Source organism: Daldinia decipiens, assembly GCF_022478715.1.
Source record: "Daldinia decipiens strain CBS 113046 unplaced genomic scaffold F4813scaffold_38, whole genome shotgun sequence".
Classification (NCBI taxonomy): domain Eukaryota; kingdom Fungi; phylum Ascomycota; class Sordariomycetes; order Xylariales; family Hypoxylaceae; genus Daldinia; species Daldinia decipiens.
In genome coordinates this window covers 305,648-323,857 of record NW_026054581.1, presented here as the reverse complement: position 1 = coordinate 323,857, position 18,210 = coordinate 305,648, and the positions used below count along the sequence as shown (strand labels likewise).

The 18,210-nt window shown below is 44.9% G+C and overlaps 4 protein-coding genes across 4 annotated transcripts; 1 reads left to right on the top strand and 3 right to left on the bottom strand.

The window, feature by feature from the left end:
* Positions 1–1,216: 1,216 nt before the first annotated feature.
* Positions 1,217–2,720, bottom strand: F4813DRAFT_371519 (Alpha/Beta hydrolase protein; the record flags this gene model as incomplete). The annotated part of the gene is made up of 2 exons (XM_049244623.1): positions 1,295–2,720; positions 1,217–1,238 (listed from the first exon to the last, which is right to left on the bottom strand). Exons 1-2 carry the CDS (start codon positions 2,097–2,099, stop codon positions 1,219–1,221), a joined length of 825 nt encoding a protein of 274 aa, XP_049096325.1. The 5' UTR covers positions 2,100–2,720.
* A 1,290-nt stretch (positions 2,721–4,010) lies between these two features.
* F4813DRAFT_399074 (uncharacterized protein) lies at positions 4,011–5,217 on the bottom strand (the record flags this gene model as incomplete). Its single annotated transcript, XM_049248127.1, has 4 exons — positions 4,011–4,449; positions 4,502–4,875; positions 4,939–4,997; positions 5,049–5,217. The coding sequence occupies 4 exons, from the start codon at positions 5,215–5,217 to the stop codon at positions 4,011–4,013; spliced, it is 1,041 nt and encodes a 346-aa protein (XP_049096324.1).
* A 1,426-nt stretch (positions 5,218–6,643) lies between these two features.
* Positions 6,644–8,897, top strand: F4813DRAFT_371510 (carbohydrate-binding module family 35 protein). Its single transcript, XM_049244622.1, has 2 exons — positions 6,644–7,430; positions 7,596–8,897. Exons 1-2 carry the CDS (start codon positions 7,341–7,343, stop codon positions 8,856–8,858), a joined length of 1,353 nt encoding a protein of 450 aa, XP_049096323.1. The 5' UTR covers positions 6,644–7,340; the 3' UTR covers positions 8,859–8,897.
* Positions 8,898–9,654: 757 nt separating this feature from the next.
* Positions 9,655–12,908, bottom strand: F4813DRAFT_214486 (GTPase). Its single transcript, XM_049239705.1, has 5 exons — positions 12,278–12,908; positions 12,078–12,211; positions 11,776–12,024; positions 10,128–11,721; positions 9,655–10,073 (listed from the first exon to the last, which is right to left on the bottom strand). The coding sequence occupies exons 1-5, from the start codon at positions 12,477–12,479 to the stop codon at positions 9,913–9,915; spliced, it is 2,340 nt and encodes a 779-aa protein (XP_049096322.1). The 5' UTR covers positions 12,480–12,908; the 3' UTR covers positions 9,655–9,912.
* Positions 12,909–18,210: the final 5,302 nt, after the last annotated feature.

Sequence of the window (18,210 nt, the reverse complement as noted above, 5' to 3'; positions counted from 1 at the left end):
GGTTCGTTGGCTTGTCGTATTTTCTTTGCTGGGTTGGGTGGGTGCGTTTGTGCCGGCCGGCCCAGCGTTGTTGCTTGTAGAGTTACCCCTCAAAGATGACATTGCGATTGAATATGGACTAATAAGTTCTATGACATATGGTTGACGCGTGATAATCTCAGGAGTTAAGGAAGTATATCTGTAGTTGTATTTATATTAATATTAAGGTTAATTTACCATGTTTAGTAGCGTATAAATTTGATACCACTTGAGTTCCCAAAATTAGACTTGATAGACTAAGGAATGGCTGGCTCTAAATTCATAGCGTATACCTTTATCCTTAGTTACAACTCATAACTAGCCGAAGCTACGGCATTGGCGTACGTTCTTAGATTATTAAATTGGACACAAATCGATCCTTTATCCACCACTTCTCATGAATGGAAATTCGGAGGTTCCTACCACGATATCGTAGATATATATCTTTGCGATAATGAGGTGGAGCGGCCAACATACAGAGGGGAGTCTCAAGCTACCACTGCATCTCGGATGCGAATAATGTTTAAGCAGCATTTTATGGATAAGCTACGGTTCATGAAAGAGAGGTACTGGGAAGTTCAGGCTAAAACGCTTTGTTATGATCGCTTTTCTTTTCTAATCACGTTAGGGGAGGGGAAGAACTATGAGGTATTTCCCATTCCTCAAGGGCTCGGTCGGTACGATCAATATCATCGGTTTATTTTCTATCCGAGTGTCATGTCGATGATATGCTGGGCTTCTGTAAATAGGGTATCTATGATATGAAAATTGCTATAAAGATTTAACTACCTAGGCTTGATGGACAGAAACTCTGACTACCTACCAGGCAGATACACGGGTGCGTGGGTAAGTCGACTACCGCGGGAGTTGAGCAAGTGTTTGACGATGGTCAACTACTTCAACCAAAATATACTGCGTCGTAACGTATCGTATATCGACTGTCTTTTCGACACTGTTGCCTATCTAGGGGTGCCAAGCTGTGCCTTGATTTGCTGTTGAAGTGTGGTCGGGTGATATCAACCAATACCAAACTACAGCCGAGTCCATACTTGAGTTGATGTTGAGAACTCAACTAAATTCTATATCGGTAATGGAAATGATTCTTTCGACATTGAGTTGTCTTCTATCGTGGTGGCTTGTAGCTCGAGTGGCTCAAACGCTGGTGGTAATGGGGCATTTTCAACCCATGCTCGTATCCCTTTAGCGAACAATAGAGGATCCTGTAAATTCCACGCGTGAATAGCATTCTTTACTACAAACGCGCGTGATCCCCTACCATCATTCGTGCCTAATGACTCTAACAACTTTCCCATTTCTCTCATACCCAAAACATTATCCTGCTTGCCTCCAGCGACTAGGGCGACTCTCTTATCCTTCTTTCCAACTTCTACCATGTCATCTCTGCTCCAATTAGCAGTGTCTCGAGACCCTGCTTCGAACAATTCTGATGTGTTATTCCGCTTGATTTCTTTCACAAGGTTTTCATTTTGAAACTCTGGAGCCCATCCTGTTGCTTTGAGCAGCCATCTTTTCGGGCTATGTAGTAGAACCGATAGCCCTATATAAGCAAGCTTCGGCTGGGAGTTTATGCTCTTCCACAAGTCGTTGACTGGAGTAGCGCCCGATAAGAAGGCGCTCAGAACAACATCTGGATGCCGTTTTATAATTTCCATTGCTATAAATCCACCCGTTGATAATCCAACGAGATGTGCCCGTCCGTCGTGAGCATGTTCCCGGATTATTTCGGCCACGAGATCAGCAGCTACGACAAACGAGAAAGGTTTAATATGGCGTGAGCGCGAGTGCTGCGGTAAATCGGGTATGAGAAGATGGTATTCGGATAGCTTGGGCCAGCAATGTTGCCATTCAACATGAGAGGTCAACAAGACGTGTAGCATCACGATCGTAATGGGCGCAAGAGAGTTAAGCGAGGTAAAGAACAGACCCTCATTGCTTCCGCCATCCGATAAGCTTGCCGTAGTCCAGCTACTGGTAGACATCGTCCTACCACCTATAGGCAATGTAGTGTCTCTACTCCGCCAACTACTGCTGGTAGTTGCCGAAGATATGACCCTGCGCATCGTAGCTAGCGTGGCCTTCTGACTGTATGATGGTCTTGGAACTGCCGGACCGTTGCCTAATTCTCACTTAGACACCGTGCCCATAGGATGCATAGGATAAATCGTATTAGAATCGCGAAATTCCGTGTTAAGGTATATTACGAAAGAATTCAATGTCCCTGTTGTGCCAGATTATGCCGCAGTCAATGGGGATGTGATAGGAGATTTGCGGCGTAGCGAGGAAATAAACGTAGTCCCGCTCGGCCGCGTTTATCAAGATTCCAGAACCACTGTCATCACCTGATTTTTCTTCTACGCTCAGCTTGTTCTGCGAACACCGGCTCAACGCCGAGGCCGTTACATGGTAAGTTCTCCAGACTTCCTCGCCTAGCATATGTAGTGGGCTCTCGGAATACCTGGATCCATCGAATCGCATTAATGATGTTCGAAGTCCGGCATACTGGGAGGAAGAAAAAAAGAAGCTTAGCGTCATAAATGTGCCGGCATCGTCGCTTTCATTGGCCGGTTTCGTTGATGGATGAGGAGAAAGTCCATTCTTAGATTAGCGACCCAGGAAGACGATACGCTTTCAGATAAACCCACTGACTAGCAACGCACGGTCTTCAGACAGATCAGGTTTCATTCCATGCTATGTACGTAGTGATTTACTCTAGGGTGAGACCATATCGGGATAATCCTTGCATCAGGGGTTCATTGAATTCCCACGTGATATTTAAATATTACATAGTATAAAACAAGGGCCGAGGTTTATAAAATACACACATACTTGAGCGTTTACTAAAGTGGCAAACTGCATCTTAAACAAAGCTCTGTTGTAAATTTCGATGTGTCTCATGTCATATCGAAACTCGTATCTCACACATTACCGCGCGGATCGACCCAGATATCAACCCAGATATCACTAATCAAAATACCTTTTAGTTTTCTCGATTCGGTCAGTTGTGGGATTAGTCCGACGTAGGTGTCGTATATTGACTACTAGGCTCACGCAATTTAACGTAAAATGACACGGTAATGATGCTGTATCCAGCATTATCGGTTTCGTACCCGGGACTTGGATCGTGGAGTTCATCTGCAATCTAGTTAGATTTCGGGAAATCCCGACGATGAAGGCAACACCCAGCCTCCTGTTCTACTGACAAGCCTCTGTCCCAAAAAAAAACGCATGCTTTCTGATTATCCCGATATTATGCCCTGATGAATGAGCCAAGCAGGGTTAGTACCTAGACATTCGATAGATAAGTCCCCGAATTTACAAGCTAAAACCCGGCCCAGGGACTTGGGTCACAAATGATAGGAGTCAAATGGCATGGTTGTCTAACAAGGATAAAATTAACAAGTCTACGTAGAGTGGGTTGTTTATGTAGCTTCGATCGCCTGGCTACCTGGTCAGCTAGCGTTATCTTGGAGTAAACCCAGAATGGGAGTTCATACATTGTATCATCCACTCGAAACTGCTAGACCTAATTTCGTCCAGATCAGTTGATATCGTACATTCATGCTTATATTGACTGTTGTTAACTTGAGAATTCCTCTCACACCTCGTTTCGAATTTTGTTAGGGGTCGCTACCTTAAGAACCCATTATGTTGGTACCCTGTTCTCAGGACGGTATCTCTGTAGTAGGTTTCTTAAGAGCCGGGGATAATGAAGACGGCTACAACGATAGTAAGCTCAAGGTACAAATCAGCAATGTATCGGAATGAGCTTTCACCAGGCCCTCCTTACCAAACCAACTTTTCCATTCCTCGAGTAGTACTCGATACCGAATATACCCAGGTGCCAACCATCAACAGCGCCATATTCAATGTGGACGAGATATAAATATTATTGACTACTATTAAAGCATAACAAGTAGCGTCGCCAATAGCAAACATCAACGAGAATCCACAGCTGCTAAGTAGGAAACCTGCTAAGTTCTTTCTACTTTAATAACTGCAGGCTCCGGTAATTGCACTGGGTTTCTAGAGAATATAGACCTCGGCTTTTGTTTAAGTATATCGTACAGGCCTATATCAGCTACTGGCAGTGTCGGTGTACTGGCACTGATTCTGGTAACAGTGTTGGAAATTGGCCCCCAATCTAATAGACCTTCCTCGTCATATGCCTTGCTCGGGGCCAGTTTACTACACTGGCAGCCGCTGCGAAACTGCTCCGTAACATAGCCGTAGCTCTGTCGCACTTTGAGCCAGAATGGGCGTAGAACCGGAAGGCAAAGCGAGAAGATGGCCAATTCAGGTTCGAGAACACGAAGGTGCATATCACGACTGCCGTAGGAAACGACTGTAGCCGTTATATACTTGTCTGCACGTAGCAGAGCAGCTATTCGAATGCAGGAGACCACAGTGACGCTAGGATTAAAATTAATTTTATCACATCTGATTTATGGGGCGGCTAACTCACCAGAGTCCCAGGCCAAAGAGTATTGTTAAATTTATCTTAGACCTAACCCTCATCTTCAGCGTCCAGATAGGCCGTATGGGTAGAATGAGGACAATGGCATTCGTAATCACATTGAAAACTGCATTCCCAATGTCAACCTTCTTATTATCCAAAACGTGACCGAATACTGGGTTTCCCCAGAGGTCTGCCGCGACCTCCGAAAGGGTGAAAAGTTGTACATATACTGATATATACAATAGTACTATGATAGAGCCGACGACCAGGCAGAGTACTCGGAACGATTTGTGGATGAATATTCTCATGTATAAATATATGGCGCTGAGTTTTGTGAAGCCCATAGAGGACAAATAGAGGGATTCGAAAACAAGGAGGACCTAGTACAAAGGTATTAGCATAGCTTACAACGACTTCAATAACTCTCGAATAAGGATACCTACACAGAGAATACTCCTGTCAATTCGGTCTGGAGAAACAAGATAGTATCCTCCATTCCATACTAATTAACAAAAGTTAGCAGAGCCGCGGCCAAGTTGAGAACTTGACATACAGTAGACAGAGACTGCAAATAATGCAATCTCTAGAACAACAGCAATGAGGATAAACCCATCGTCCCATCCAACACCGTTCGTCAACCGCCTGGAATGGAAACGTAGCCCAACTGCGACCAGGCTGATGATGAATATGGTGCAGCTGATAGCGAACACGGGCGCATCCATATTCTTGCGGGTTGAGGTCGAGCGACCGATATTTTACTGTATTTGACGCTATAGCGCATTTGAAATGGATATATATATTGTTCTTTAACATTCATGATGATTACTTTGCCTTGGTGTTTAGTGATTAAGATTTTTAGTCACATTGGTTAGGGTTGTGCACAAGTGTGTTGATAGAAGACTGAGGACCAAGTCATTGCCTTGCATCATACGTCATGCAAGACCAATTCAGATCATGTGTATCATGTATCCAATTGTTAATGTTAATAGATTCAATTTTATCGTTTAAGGGTTCAAGTCACCGTCAATAAATCAATGATTCTAAATAGGTGAATAGGTAACGGTAGGTAGTAAATGTGTCCTAGTAATTATATTTCCCCTAATATTTTAACCAATCCGCTATTAGAGCCGCTCATTACTATCTACATACGCCTGGTTGATTGTTTTTGAATCAATATTCAACTCTCTTGGCTCTTTCTTAACCTCCTGTCACTGTACTACAAAATGCATAGGCCTGATCTCTTAGCACGGCCCTCTTATTATAATGCTCTTACATGTGATCCTTATTGAATCGTCATATGCCTGAGTTAGGTATTAAGTCCAAAATTAAGTCTTAAGTGATTAGACACCTAATGATTAAAAGCCTGTATAGTAGCGATTGCGAGTATAGATATAATGCCAACTAGGTAACCTTTCGTTGTAGAGATAGTTATGATAAAATAAACTACTTGAAAGATAGGATAGATGTTTGCGAAAGTACTAAACTTATGACAGGGCACGATATATTGGTAAGTTGGGTGGAAATCCTACACAAGATGTAGTTATTAAAGACTGTAGTAATTACCTAGATTTGCAAATGGTGAAAAAATGCACTTTATAAACTTCAAAGGTTCAAAGGAAGAAATAGGATTTAACTAACTAACCTAGATGGATATTACCGGGTTACCGATCCATATGGGCTTTCATAGAATTGTTAATTATTATGGACGACGGTTTTCATAATGGAGACTCTAAAGTGCCAGATCTATAAAACTAGGTAGTCTACATACTTAAGAAATGCCAGGATTCTAGATGAGAAATCTAAAACAAAGAACATGTTCAGTATGTATAGACGTAGGCTGTGGCAGTGAGGTTAGAGTTCTCTGCGGGATAACTTCCATACTGTTTGATTTCACCTCGTGGCAAGCAACTCAGAATGAAGTTACTCCCGATGGTGGAATTTAATTTTCCGACATGTTCGTATCGCTTTAGGTAGGTTAATACCCACTAGGTTAGGCGATTTATGATCTTTGCAATAGACTGGTATGAATGCTGTACAGATAGGACGTAATAATGTTGGTAGAAAATTAAAAATCATCGTAATACGTATGAAGAAATACCAAACAGAGTTGTAGAAGGGTTAAAGTTCACTGAATACTCGAGAGCCGACTTGGTTAATTGAAATAGTACGAAAATATTCTATGTCCTTTAACCCAATACGACCTGCCTGCATGGAGAATGTGACTTGTCATGTAGTTGGTACGTCTTGGCATTGGATTCGTCTATCAACTGACATATGGGGGGTCACATCCGATCCCACAGAAGGTCAACAGGGACCCGGCCGAATCTGCATGGCCGAAACCCAACTTTAACCGCTCCTATAGCCGGCACGGTAGCAATTATATAGGGGAAAGACATCAAAATCAGGTCACCAGCGTATAAATATTTACGCGTCAATAAACACGAAGAGGAGCAAGAGGAGCATGTTAATAACAGGAAGGCCCTTAACGTAGTATCGGCTTTATTCCTCAAGGAGAAAAGCTTTGCCTGCGGATATGGATCCGACTCCAGATAAAACGTATGTGCGAGAGGCGGGCACAAGCTATCTTTGGTGCGCTTGTCTCCGTCGCGGGCCTCGACTCGTATTTCTTTCAGTGCCGCGGGAGATCTTACCCCAGAAATCCGGATATCCATATTGCTTCTCCACAGCGGGTGAGAGCTTTACCCCTGGTTCTCGCCCATTATATGAACAGGACAGCTCGCTGGTGCTTAGACAGGTTGCACGCTCGTTCGAATTGCATGTCGATCCCGCATGCACACTTCGGCTAGTTGCATCTGATTAACCTAGCCGCCTATCTTACCTCGAGATGCATTACCTTCGAGCTTTACTCCTTGCGACTCTGTCGTCTCTCGCCGAGGCGAGTTTACAAGTAGTACCCGGCGCTACTTGGACTACGGTGCGACCCTTTCGATCCTAAAATATCAGTCGTCGTAGCATAGCCCCTATTCCCCTATTCCCCCCTATTTACCCCTTGTTAGCCCCTTTTCAATCCCATCTTCAACTCCACCTCGACAACAGCTCCACACCAAACACAACCAGCCGCTAATATATCCTCGTCTAGTCAAACGGTGAGCACTTGCAAGCCCATGGCGCCGGTGTCATCAAGGTCGACTCTACGTACTACCTAATCGGCGAAGACAAGACGAACGGAAGTGCCTTCCAGAACGTCAACTGCTACTCTTCCCGAGACTTGGTGCAATGGACCTATGTCGGTGCGCTCCTCTCGCGTACCTCCAGCGGCGACTTAGGCCCGAGCAGGGTCGTAGAGCGTCCTAAGGTAGTTTACAATGCCAAGACGGGCAAGTACGTGTTGTACATGCACATCGATTCATCCAGCTACGGGGAAGCCAAGGTTGGCGTGGCCACTGGCGACTCTGTGTGCGGCAATTACACGTACATCCAATCGTTTCAGCCACTGGGTCACCAGAGCCGTGACATGGGTCTATTCGTCGACGACGACGGCGCCGGTTACTTGCTAAGCGAAGACCGCCAGAACGGCCTGCGTATCATGAAGTTATCCGACGACTACCTCACCGTGGAGAGTAGCACGTACCTGTGGTCTGACAGCATCGAAGCTCCGGCTGTTCTTAAGCTGAATGGGCGTTACTACATGTTCGGCTCGAAGCTCACCGGCTGGGCCGCTAATGATAACGTGTACAGCACATCGACATCTCTGAGCTCGGGGTGGAGCGCGTGGACGACGTTCGCCGACGTCGGCAGCAAAACGTACACCTCGCAGACCAACTACGTGTTACCAGTCGGCAACAACGCCGCCATCTACCTCGGCGACCGGTGGGTGAGCACGAACCTCATGGCATCGACGTACGTATGGCTACCCCTAACCATCAGCGGGACCAACGTGACCATGGCCAACGCCGAGTCCTGGGTTCCAGACCTATCCTCGACATCGGCATCCGCGTCGAAAGCCAAGCCGTCGGAGACAGCATACGAAGGCGAGACCGCTGCATACGGCGGCAACACACGCAACGTAAGCTGCAGCAACTGTTCTGGGCAGACGGCGGCGGGCTATGTGGGAGGCCCGGACAAGGGAACCGTGACGTTCCAGGGAATACGAAGCGACGCGAATGCGCGCACAACCGTGCGCATACGTTACGTGAACGGAGACAGCACGGCGCGGTACGCAAACGTGCGAGTGAACGGCGCCGCTGCGCAGAAACTGGCATTCCTACCAACAGGTAGCAGTGTGTCCAGTAGCACACTACACGTCGACCTAAAGTCGGGCAGTACAAATGAGATAGTCATTGAAGGCGTAAACGATGGATGGGGACCTGATATCGACAGACTGCTAGTTCCTGTGCAATGAGCCTAGTATGATACTAGATTCAAGAGATTGGAGGAATGGATGATGTTGATACAAAGTATATAGTACCCGAGGAGGTATCATCAGTTCTAGGTTAACAATGTAGGCAATGTAGGCCCTGTATGTTGACACTCTGCGAGTCGCTTATCATACGTTGGAAGTGTTACCCCCAACTTATATTTTTCCACACGAGCCTTTCATGCCACTCAAATTTAACCTTCCAGGCTCTTCCATTCATATATGTATACCAAGCCCCCAAAACTAAATGCTACATTGATCTACGATCCCTGCTAGAAAGCTCGAGGAAATAGACGCTTTAGAAATAGCATTGACAATAGCCGCCGGACCAGCCGAGGAAATAACAGCCAAGCAACTCGGATTCGAGGGATAATCCCTCGCTTGCTTTACATCCCCTGTTTGATAACAACAACAACAACAACAACAACAACAACAACAACAACAGCAGCAGCAGCATTCGACGACCTAGTTGACGACGCCTACCACACCTCCCCCCAACTTGCCTCCAACAATACGACAACATTAGAACCACACGACCTTGCGCCCGTCCCCTCTAACCCCTAAAGGGAGATTGACAATTATTATTCTGGAAACTCCATGAACTAGGAAACCATTTCGCATTGGATAGACCGTTCTCAGACGGTAACATATAATAGAAATGCTAGGAGCGGCATGCCCCTTAACAGTGTTGACATGTACGGCATATGGCCTTACAGTTAAAACTGCGGCCCCAAGTCGTTGCCCGTAGTGGCGTAGCTAACTCTATTGGCAAGATAGACCTTGCTTAGGTAGTCATTTGAAATGGCTGACTAGTATTAAGTTTTCGCAACTGGTGCCCAGAGAGCTGTGGCTACAATAACAAGTCGCAAATATCGCCTGGGATGGGTACAATACTATGATATAGCAAAGAAAATGGTATCAAGTCGTAATGAGCCATAAACGCCGCGCCAGGTCCTGTAAACAAACGTGCTGCAAGTTGATAATGTGAATAAACCATATGAGTCCAGAGGCAAATTCACTAAGACGTGGTGTCGACTGATCACCAGCCTTTCTTCCTGGCAAAGCGCTTATTTAACAAGGCCAGTACCTTTGTGACGTTGAATTGCACATATTCCAGATCCAAGTCATCTTGGTTGTCCTTCTGCATCTCTAACAGGTCGTCAAGCTTCAGGTCAAGTTCTAATAGACCACGGTTGCGCCCTATATGCTGATTAGCTGGGAAAGAAAAAAGCAGTTGAGTTTGTTATAACCAACCTTTATAATGTAGCGAAATAACAAAGGTCCCCGGTAAAGGACTTGTGAAATTGAAGTAGATGTTAGCTCTCCTATTGTCGGGAACATTGCTCTTCTGGATGACACCTTCCTTTTCTAGCTGTTGGTGAGTGAATTTGTATGGTCCAAGCACTTGTTGCTTCTGCTGCTTTCGTCTTGTGCCTTCGGATTGACTTCGTACGTTGTGAAGATAACTCTTGTATGTCTCGAGTTGGCCAACAAGGTACGCGTTGTGATCTCTGATGGTCTTGTATACTTCTTCAAGCTTAGCTGTCTCAGCAATTACACCGTCTTTCAAAGAGCCTAGGTGCTGTAGCTCCTGTTCGACCTCATCCCTCAATAAGCTGAATTGGTCAGACTTATCAATAACCTTCATCTCCTGAAGTTGACTAAGTAGTTCCATGGCACGGATACCTTTCCGAACCATCACCGCATCGTTTCTTGACGTAGCCGCCGCATCCGCAATTCTCTCTAGACGCAGAGGTCGTCGGGCAACTGAACTGGTAGCAGGAATAGACCGCATAACTTGTACAAAGATGGACTTTGCTTCCATAAAGTAGACTTCCTCCTGCGTGATGTCTAGGGCTGCGGTCAGATCATCTATGGCCGTCTCCCATCGGCTAAATAGGGGGAGGTTGATGGCCCTATTCTCCTTTCGAGGTACCTGGGCAGGTGCGTGGCCTAATTCCGATATAATTTGAGCCAAGTGTGAATTTTCGTCCTTACAGATCTCTGAACAGTGCTTTTCGATCAATGAATGCATGGCGTATATCTCGTTGAGAGTAATAGAGAGCTCAAGGTCCTTCTTCGACAGCGCTACATAATTATCCATCTCGAGACTCTCATAAAAATCTTGGACTTCACAGAGATCCAACATAAACTTGTTGACGCGGTCCTTGTTCTGTTGGATGAACGGCTGTAACTTGGCCATGTATGGTTCTTTTGCATACGAGGGCTTATTAGCCAGGTTCTGTAGCATCTTAGCGACTAATGTGAGAGTTCGGCGTGGTCGATCAGACGGCACCCCATCGATGAGCATGTATGATTTCGGTGTGACGATGGCAGGATTGATGAAACGCAGGAAGAAAAAACCACCGATCAACGTGCAGATGACCTGATCGTTCGCATCAGGATACTTTCGTTTGGTCAAACTTCGAATCTGTTTACATATCCATCGGATCCCATAAGGAGCCTCGTCAAGCCCATCTATGATTGTCTGTAGGAAACCGTTGGCGATTTCCGTCAACATTGTTAAACGCGGCTCTATGATTTTCTGCACTTGAGGATTTTCGGCTGCTTGTTCGCCAGTGATACCCCTAGGAAGCGATGGCGGAAGGCTACCGGTATCCTCCTCGATCTGTTGACACATGCGTTCGTAGACTTTCAAAGGATTGATCTCAAGATCTAGATCTGTCAACTCGATTAGGCTGTTGATTCTCTGTGCTAATACCGATCGCAAGAAGCTCTGCCCCGGCCCACGCCTAGTGTAGGTGGTCATCATACGAGAAACCGGCGTATTGGCTCTGAGAAGAGATGAATATTCGGGAGTCGTATCGAATTGATAGGTAAGGACAGACTGAATACAGTTAATCAGAACTGCACCACCACATAGAGATATTTATTGACTTACCTGAAACATAGTCAAGAGGAGATGTTCTTCTCGACTTTCATACTGGTTTCCATATATAGTAAACATAACTGTCTGCAGCAGCGAGTCGATCTCGGACATAGAAACCAATCTGCAGAGGTGTGCAATATGCCTAGGCTCGGATTGTAACAAGAACAGAAGATTACCATATTTCTGCGTTTTGTCGTCGTTAGGAAATGCGCCCTCCTGTAAGTCGGTCGCGTCTTCGAGATGACTGGCTACTTCATTTTGCTAGATACTCGTTCAGTCGCGATGGTATTTATAGGACAGGAAATTCGACAAACCTCTTCTAACGCCATTCGGTTTTGAATAAGCAAAGCGATTCGAGAGTCGAGATACCGAACATCCTTTTCAAGGACAAAGTTCTTCTTCGACTGCGAAGAGATTTTAGATTTCAACTCGCGCAGTATTTTCTGTGCTGTAATCCACCCCCAATATTAGCATCGTGCTATCTCACCAAAATCAACGCTCGTGTCCCTCTTACCTTTTGCGAGGTCATCTTCAATTTCTAGATCCGACTCGTTTGCCGACATAGATAGGTACAGAGCTGACATGGACATTCGCTTAGACTGTCGCGCCGAGCGCGAGCCCTCGTAGGAAGACATGGTGTTTTGACGCGATATCGGTTGAAAGGAGGATGACGAGGCCGTCGACGCCCTAGAAGGTGTTTGTAACATGACTGACATGTTCGAGAGTAATAATTTAGTTTCAATCGTTCAATGGCGTTAATGCCGCTCGCTGGCAACACTATAATAGCAAGCTAAGCACAACGGCGAATTGCGATCATTCCAAAATACCAAAACATCCAACTCAACACTGAGACACCTGTATCGAACCTGTGCTGTCGTTATATTTACAATCTATCCGAGTTCGATAAGTATACTCTACAAGAGGCAGCGGTAGAAACAGTTGAGAAATCGTCTCATCGATCGCGGAATGCTAGCTTTATGTTGAATTGCTCGATCTACAATCGATATACTTGGACGTGAATCGTTCCGCCAAGGCGTAGGATGAATCGGGGTCGAGGGAGGCACAACGATCCAGCGAGGGCCAGATTCAACGTGGATAAACCGGAAATGTTTCGATTCGTCAAATGTTCCGGGTAGTTGATTTATATTCCCGCAAGGGATGGTTCTTCTAACTGCTTGTCGATCGACCAACAAGGTGAACGAGTGAGTGCGTACGGATATACACCTAGAGCAAAGATTTGACTGCGATTAAATCAGACAGTCGGGAGCCTTGTAGTATATCACCAATTATGGGGAGCGGGTATCGTGATAAATTTCTCGTCCCGAATTATATCGACAATTTTCGGTCGGTCTGCTACTGAAGGTCTGACAACGTAGGGCCGGTCTAAACGAACGATGAGAGGGCTGCGCTGGGTTGCGCTGCGACAAAACTAGCCGCGGAATTGGGAGAATTAAGTCGTACACACGGATAAGTCTCAAGACATAGGGTCCTCAAGAGGTCATGCTAGATGTTGCACGGAATTGGTTGGAAATTGACTAAGACGAAGAAGGCGAGAGAGGGGTCGGCGCTCAAAGACTAGGCTACGACAGGGCGCAAGATGGTCGGGGTGTACGGTTGTGTGGTGTACAATAATAAAGGGGTGGGAAGTTCTTGTCTTGGATAACTGCGGGATGGTGGATGGGTAGAAGCACTTGGGGGGGACTTGGGGGGTGGGAACTCGAGAGTGTATGTAAGTGGGTGAATGTAGATGAGGTAGCAGGTACACCCATACATAGGTAGGTTAGGTAGGTACCACAGCCACGTTGATAAAATAATAATAGGTAGTGATAATTCGGTTAGATAGTCGGCTGCATGTACAAAAACAGAAGGAAAGGCTTGACGCTATCGATTAATCCGGAAGCGACCTGGGTCTAGGTAACACTAACAGAATATAATAGCTGTAAAGGGGGAAGGAACAAGGAACATCAAGATACGGTAAGAGCCTAAGAGGTGGTATTATTTGATGATGTGAATTGATAGGTGGTGTATGTAAATGATAGGTAAATGCTCAAATGATACATACATAGACCGATAGACGGCGAAGAGAAAATCCAATTGTCGAATCAAGATAAAAAGTAGATGTTACCTTAGGTAGGTAGTTAGAGGTAAAGTCAAAGTACATAGGTAGTTGTAGCCTCGACGCATTTTTTTTTCTTTGGTTCTTCTTTTCTTTTTCCTCTTTCCCTCTTAGACGAATGAGAGAGTCAGATAACGTCGAGATAGTGCATGTCAATGCCGGTCACTGTCAGGGATGGGCTGTTTTCTGTCTAGTGTAGCGGTTTAGGGGTCGCACAAGTCACTGTAATATGTTTATTTTTAAAATTTTCAGAGTTATGTATATATTAGGTGGGTACCTAGGTATACTAGGTTAAGTACATATTCTTCGTAAGTGGAAAATAAAAACATTGGAGGTAGGGGAAGAGAATCGACTCCGTCCGGAACGGTTGCATTAATATATATTTTAACGTTATTGCTTAAACCGTATAAAGTACCTAATGTACTCCGCGTACATAGGCGCTAATTAACATAATCCTACCTCTTAAGGAGGTACCAACATCGCCTTTAACCCTGTTCATAAATTTACATGCCTTATAATAACGGTGATAATGAACCCATGGGATTCTGTTTGCAAATATTTGCAAAAAGTCCAAAAAGTCATATTATTCATCCCGATATACTTCTTAAAGGAATGGAAAACAAATCAAGCCAAGCAGCCACCCCAATGTAATTGTAATAAAAAAAAATTTACTTACCAGGATAAACGCTATATATGGAGATATGCTATGCCATTAAACACTTCGTGATGATCAACAAGCATTACGGTACAAAGTTGATATAAAACATAGGTACACAGGGTGTAATGTAAATAAAGAAGCGCATTTCTTCGCACATCGGTCTCTCCGAAGGAACTTTATTATGGCATCATATAAATCGACAATAAAGCGATTGATCCTTATGTAAGGATTTATTAACCATAACTCGTATTATTATGCCCTTCCGAAACAAAGTAAAAAAGACTCGGAGTGAAGGAGTTCCATTGTTAAGTTTTATGAGGATCCCGTTTCTCCATAGGATTAAATACATTGCTATATTAGTGCTAGCGCATATCTTAGCATTCGTTATCTAAACTTTAACAAGTATGTCGTTGTACATATTCCCTTCACGGCTCTCCACTTATCCAGGAACATCATCCGTTTGCCAGCCAATAAAGGCTTTGTCTGACAGGGGGAGCCAGGGGTAAAGAACTCAAGAGCAAGAGGGTTTAAAGGGTTCCACCAAACTAATGAATGAGAGAAGGTTGCCGACGCAAACTTCCCGACTCCACGTAACTCAGAGCTGCAAGTTATCGAGATAATGCAATTTATGAAGCGCTCACCAACAAAATACAAATGCTAAAAGGATGACTCTCGGTCTCTGCTCGAAACAAAATTCCCGTCTCGTACGAATCAGATTAGACATCAGATTAGACATCTCCCATCTGCCTAAAATTACTTATTTTATGGATATGTCGTGCATGAAGCATCGAAGAAAAAAACCCCCATTCCATCGTCTTAAGCGGGCGACAGTGTCGCATTTTCTAATTTGACATCTCGAAAACAAGGCAGCCCACAGCTATGTTGTTTTGTTTCAACGCATAAGCATTATTCACTTGGGCGCTTAGAAACGTCATGAAGACGTTCCTATGTAGTTCCTACATAGGACAGAAAGGGGAGACCCGACGGCAAACCAACCATGTCGCCCCGTCAGCTTCAGCCACCTATTTTTTAAGAAATCCAAGAAACCTAAGAAACCTAAAGAGGTAGTTGATGAAACGCTCACCAAGAGATGCCGTAGTGTATTTCTCTGCCGTCCGGAAGAGGGAACCGTTATCCATCATCATGCAGTAAACGTACGGATCCGTACCTAACCTAGCCAAAATTTCACCCGCCTACGAATTGCTTTCTACATACGTACATCTCAGTACCAGGTGTCTACGTATTGTACAAATACATCGAAATACATTGGAATACCTACATTGTACCGGGAATACATTGTATAAAGGATATGTACTGGGATAGGTACCAACATGAATTGGCTATTTTGTGGGGTGAGCTTTGCGTCGACGCCACTGCTACAAGTTACTGCGAACTACTACAACTTATTAAGTTAGGTTGAAGCTGTTAGGTTGAAGCTATTAGATTGACATGCCGTGTCGAATTGTCAAACCCTGTGTCGCGAGATTCGACACGTGGAAATCTGCCTCGACGATCTACCAACGAGTTTCCCGTAAGTATGTATATTACGTACCTAGGGTCCAAGCGACCAGGCAGGCGATAACAATCCTCGACCGTATTGCTAGGCCTACCATATATGTACATAGGTATGTCAGGCCTACCATAAGTCTGCGAGGTCTGTTCGTTCGTTTGTTCGCCCTGTTCTAAGCTTGGGTTACCACGAACCCATGATCTGCCAAGAAAGGCGATCAAGTCACGATAAGCAGTAGCAAGGGTTTTGTTCCTACCTATCGTAAGCTATGTACATTTACTGTGTCTACTGTGTCCTCGAATACCAAGTCTGTTGCATATTTCTCCCTTGCCTTTTCAAATACAGTCGTAAGTTATTCGATATTAAATGAGATCTACTTCAACGCTTACTCTCAACACTTATATAGGAGCTCCAGACTCTCGGGATGAACTACACGCTAATAACAGTCAAAGCTAAACCATCAAACACATGCCAAGAACCAAAAGGCTCTCACTAGATCACCCCAGATGGATTTCATTCGTGGGAATAGACCAAGATGCACTTATTTAGCGCGCTTGTTCCCGGTACATACTTCTGGGGTTTCGGAGTATTTTAGAATTACGACCGTCCTCTTGACCATCGTGACTATGTCCATTGTCAGCTAACCTGGCCTAGTACATTGATCGGGAGACAGGGCTGCATGCACTTTAGTGCTGCAATGCGAACCGCCGATGCAGGGACGCCGTTGGGTAGCGAATCGATTCTCGAATGCGTACCCAATACCAGTATGTCGGGGCGATGCCGTTATCCCTTCAGCGTTACTAGTCTCGTGCTGGAACTTTGATGACTGCAGAAATCTCGAAACATGGTCCAAAGATCCTCCTGCTTCCTCGCATGAATGCAGCGCGTACCCGCGTACATGTGCTTCGTATGACGACGAGGAACCCTAGCCTTGCATATGACAGGTCTAATGTCTACCAGATCACCAGATCTGATAACACAGATTATTGTTTGACAGTTGTGACGTAGTGACACCCGTCCACCACGTATACAAGCTCTGCACCGCTATTCCGGGGACAGGCAGCTCTTGATATGACATCGGTTTCATATGCTGTCACTCGACAATCTTGTATTCCGCATATATCACTTATAGTCATGTAGTGCAGTGCCTACAAGCTCTTTGTCTATTCTATCAGCTCTCAGCTTTACGAGCTGGTAGAAATGACTACATGGCAGGGTGGTTATTTGTTGGCTTAATCTAGTCCAACCTGGAAATGCAAACCTCACATGAGAAAGCAAACTTCCATCCCACTGCTAAGTTCTAATGGTCACCAGCTGTGCAACTATGTAGTGTTGGCGGCACCCGAGAAGTCATAAATATGGATCAACTACATCCTGATACAGTAATATTTACAGCATTCATCACAACAACTCACTATTTAGTTACTATACATACCATAGTTATAATGTCAAAGGCGATGCTAAAATTCTTACTTATATGCACTCATTTAACCTTTACGAGATCTTAAAAATGGCTCTTCTTCACGAACACGGGAATAACCACTCAATTCTACTTCTTGGTTATCCTATCCTTGTCTACCAGCGCTCTCAAGAGCACAGACTTATTATCTATCTAAAAAAAGAAGTCGAGTCTCCCGCACTTACCAAGTACTAAAATCCCTCCTAGAAATTCCCCATAGGCCAGCCAACCCAAGATATCTATCTCGATATCTCCGTAGAACAAGTTCTAGATACGCTATGGCCACTCGCGTAGTCTAGGTTAGTGTACCTACTCCATGGCTCTGTTTATCACCATTACCGCTGGGCCGATCGTCTATGGTCACGCAGCTTTACTTTACATACCTAAACTATAGTAGGTTAAGCAATCGACAAACTCTTTGATTAGGCTACGCTAGGCTGAACCCGAGCCGAAGCCGTTATTCGCTTTATTTTATTGCGGCTTCTGGTCTATGGACGGATCCCCAGACCCGGGGGGTCTAAGATTTTACTATCGTTGTAACTAGAAACATTACGCTTCATGTTAGAGGATTCTCATAACATGCTAATTCTAACTCCTACCTGACTGGGGGGGCCCCCCCCCCCCCCCCCAAAAAAAAAAGAAAGGAAAAGAAAAAGACGAAAAAGGAACACCAACACCCACACACCAGAAAAGGGGACATAGGG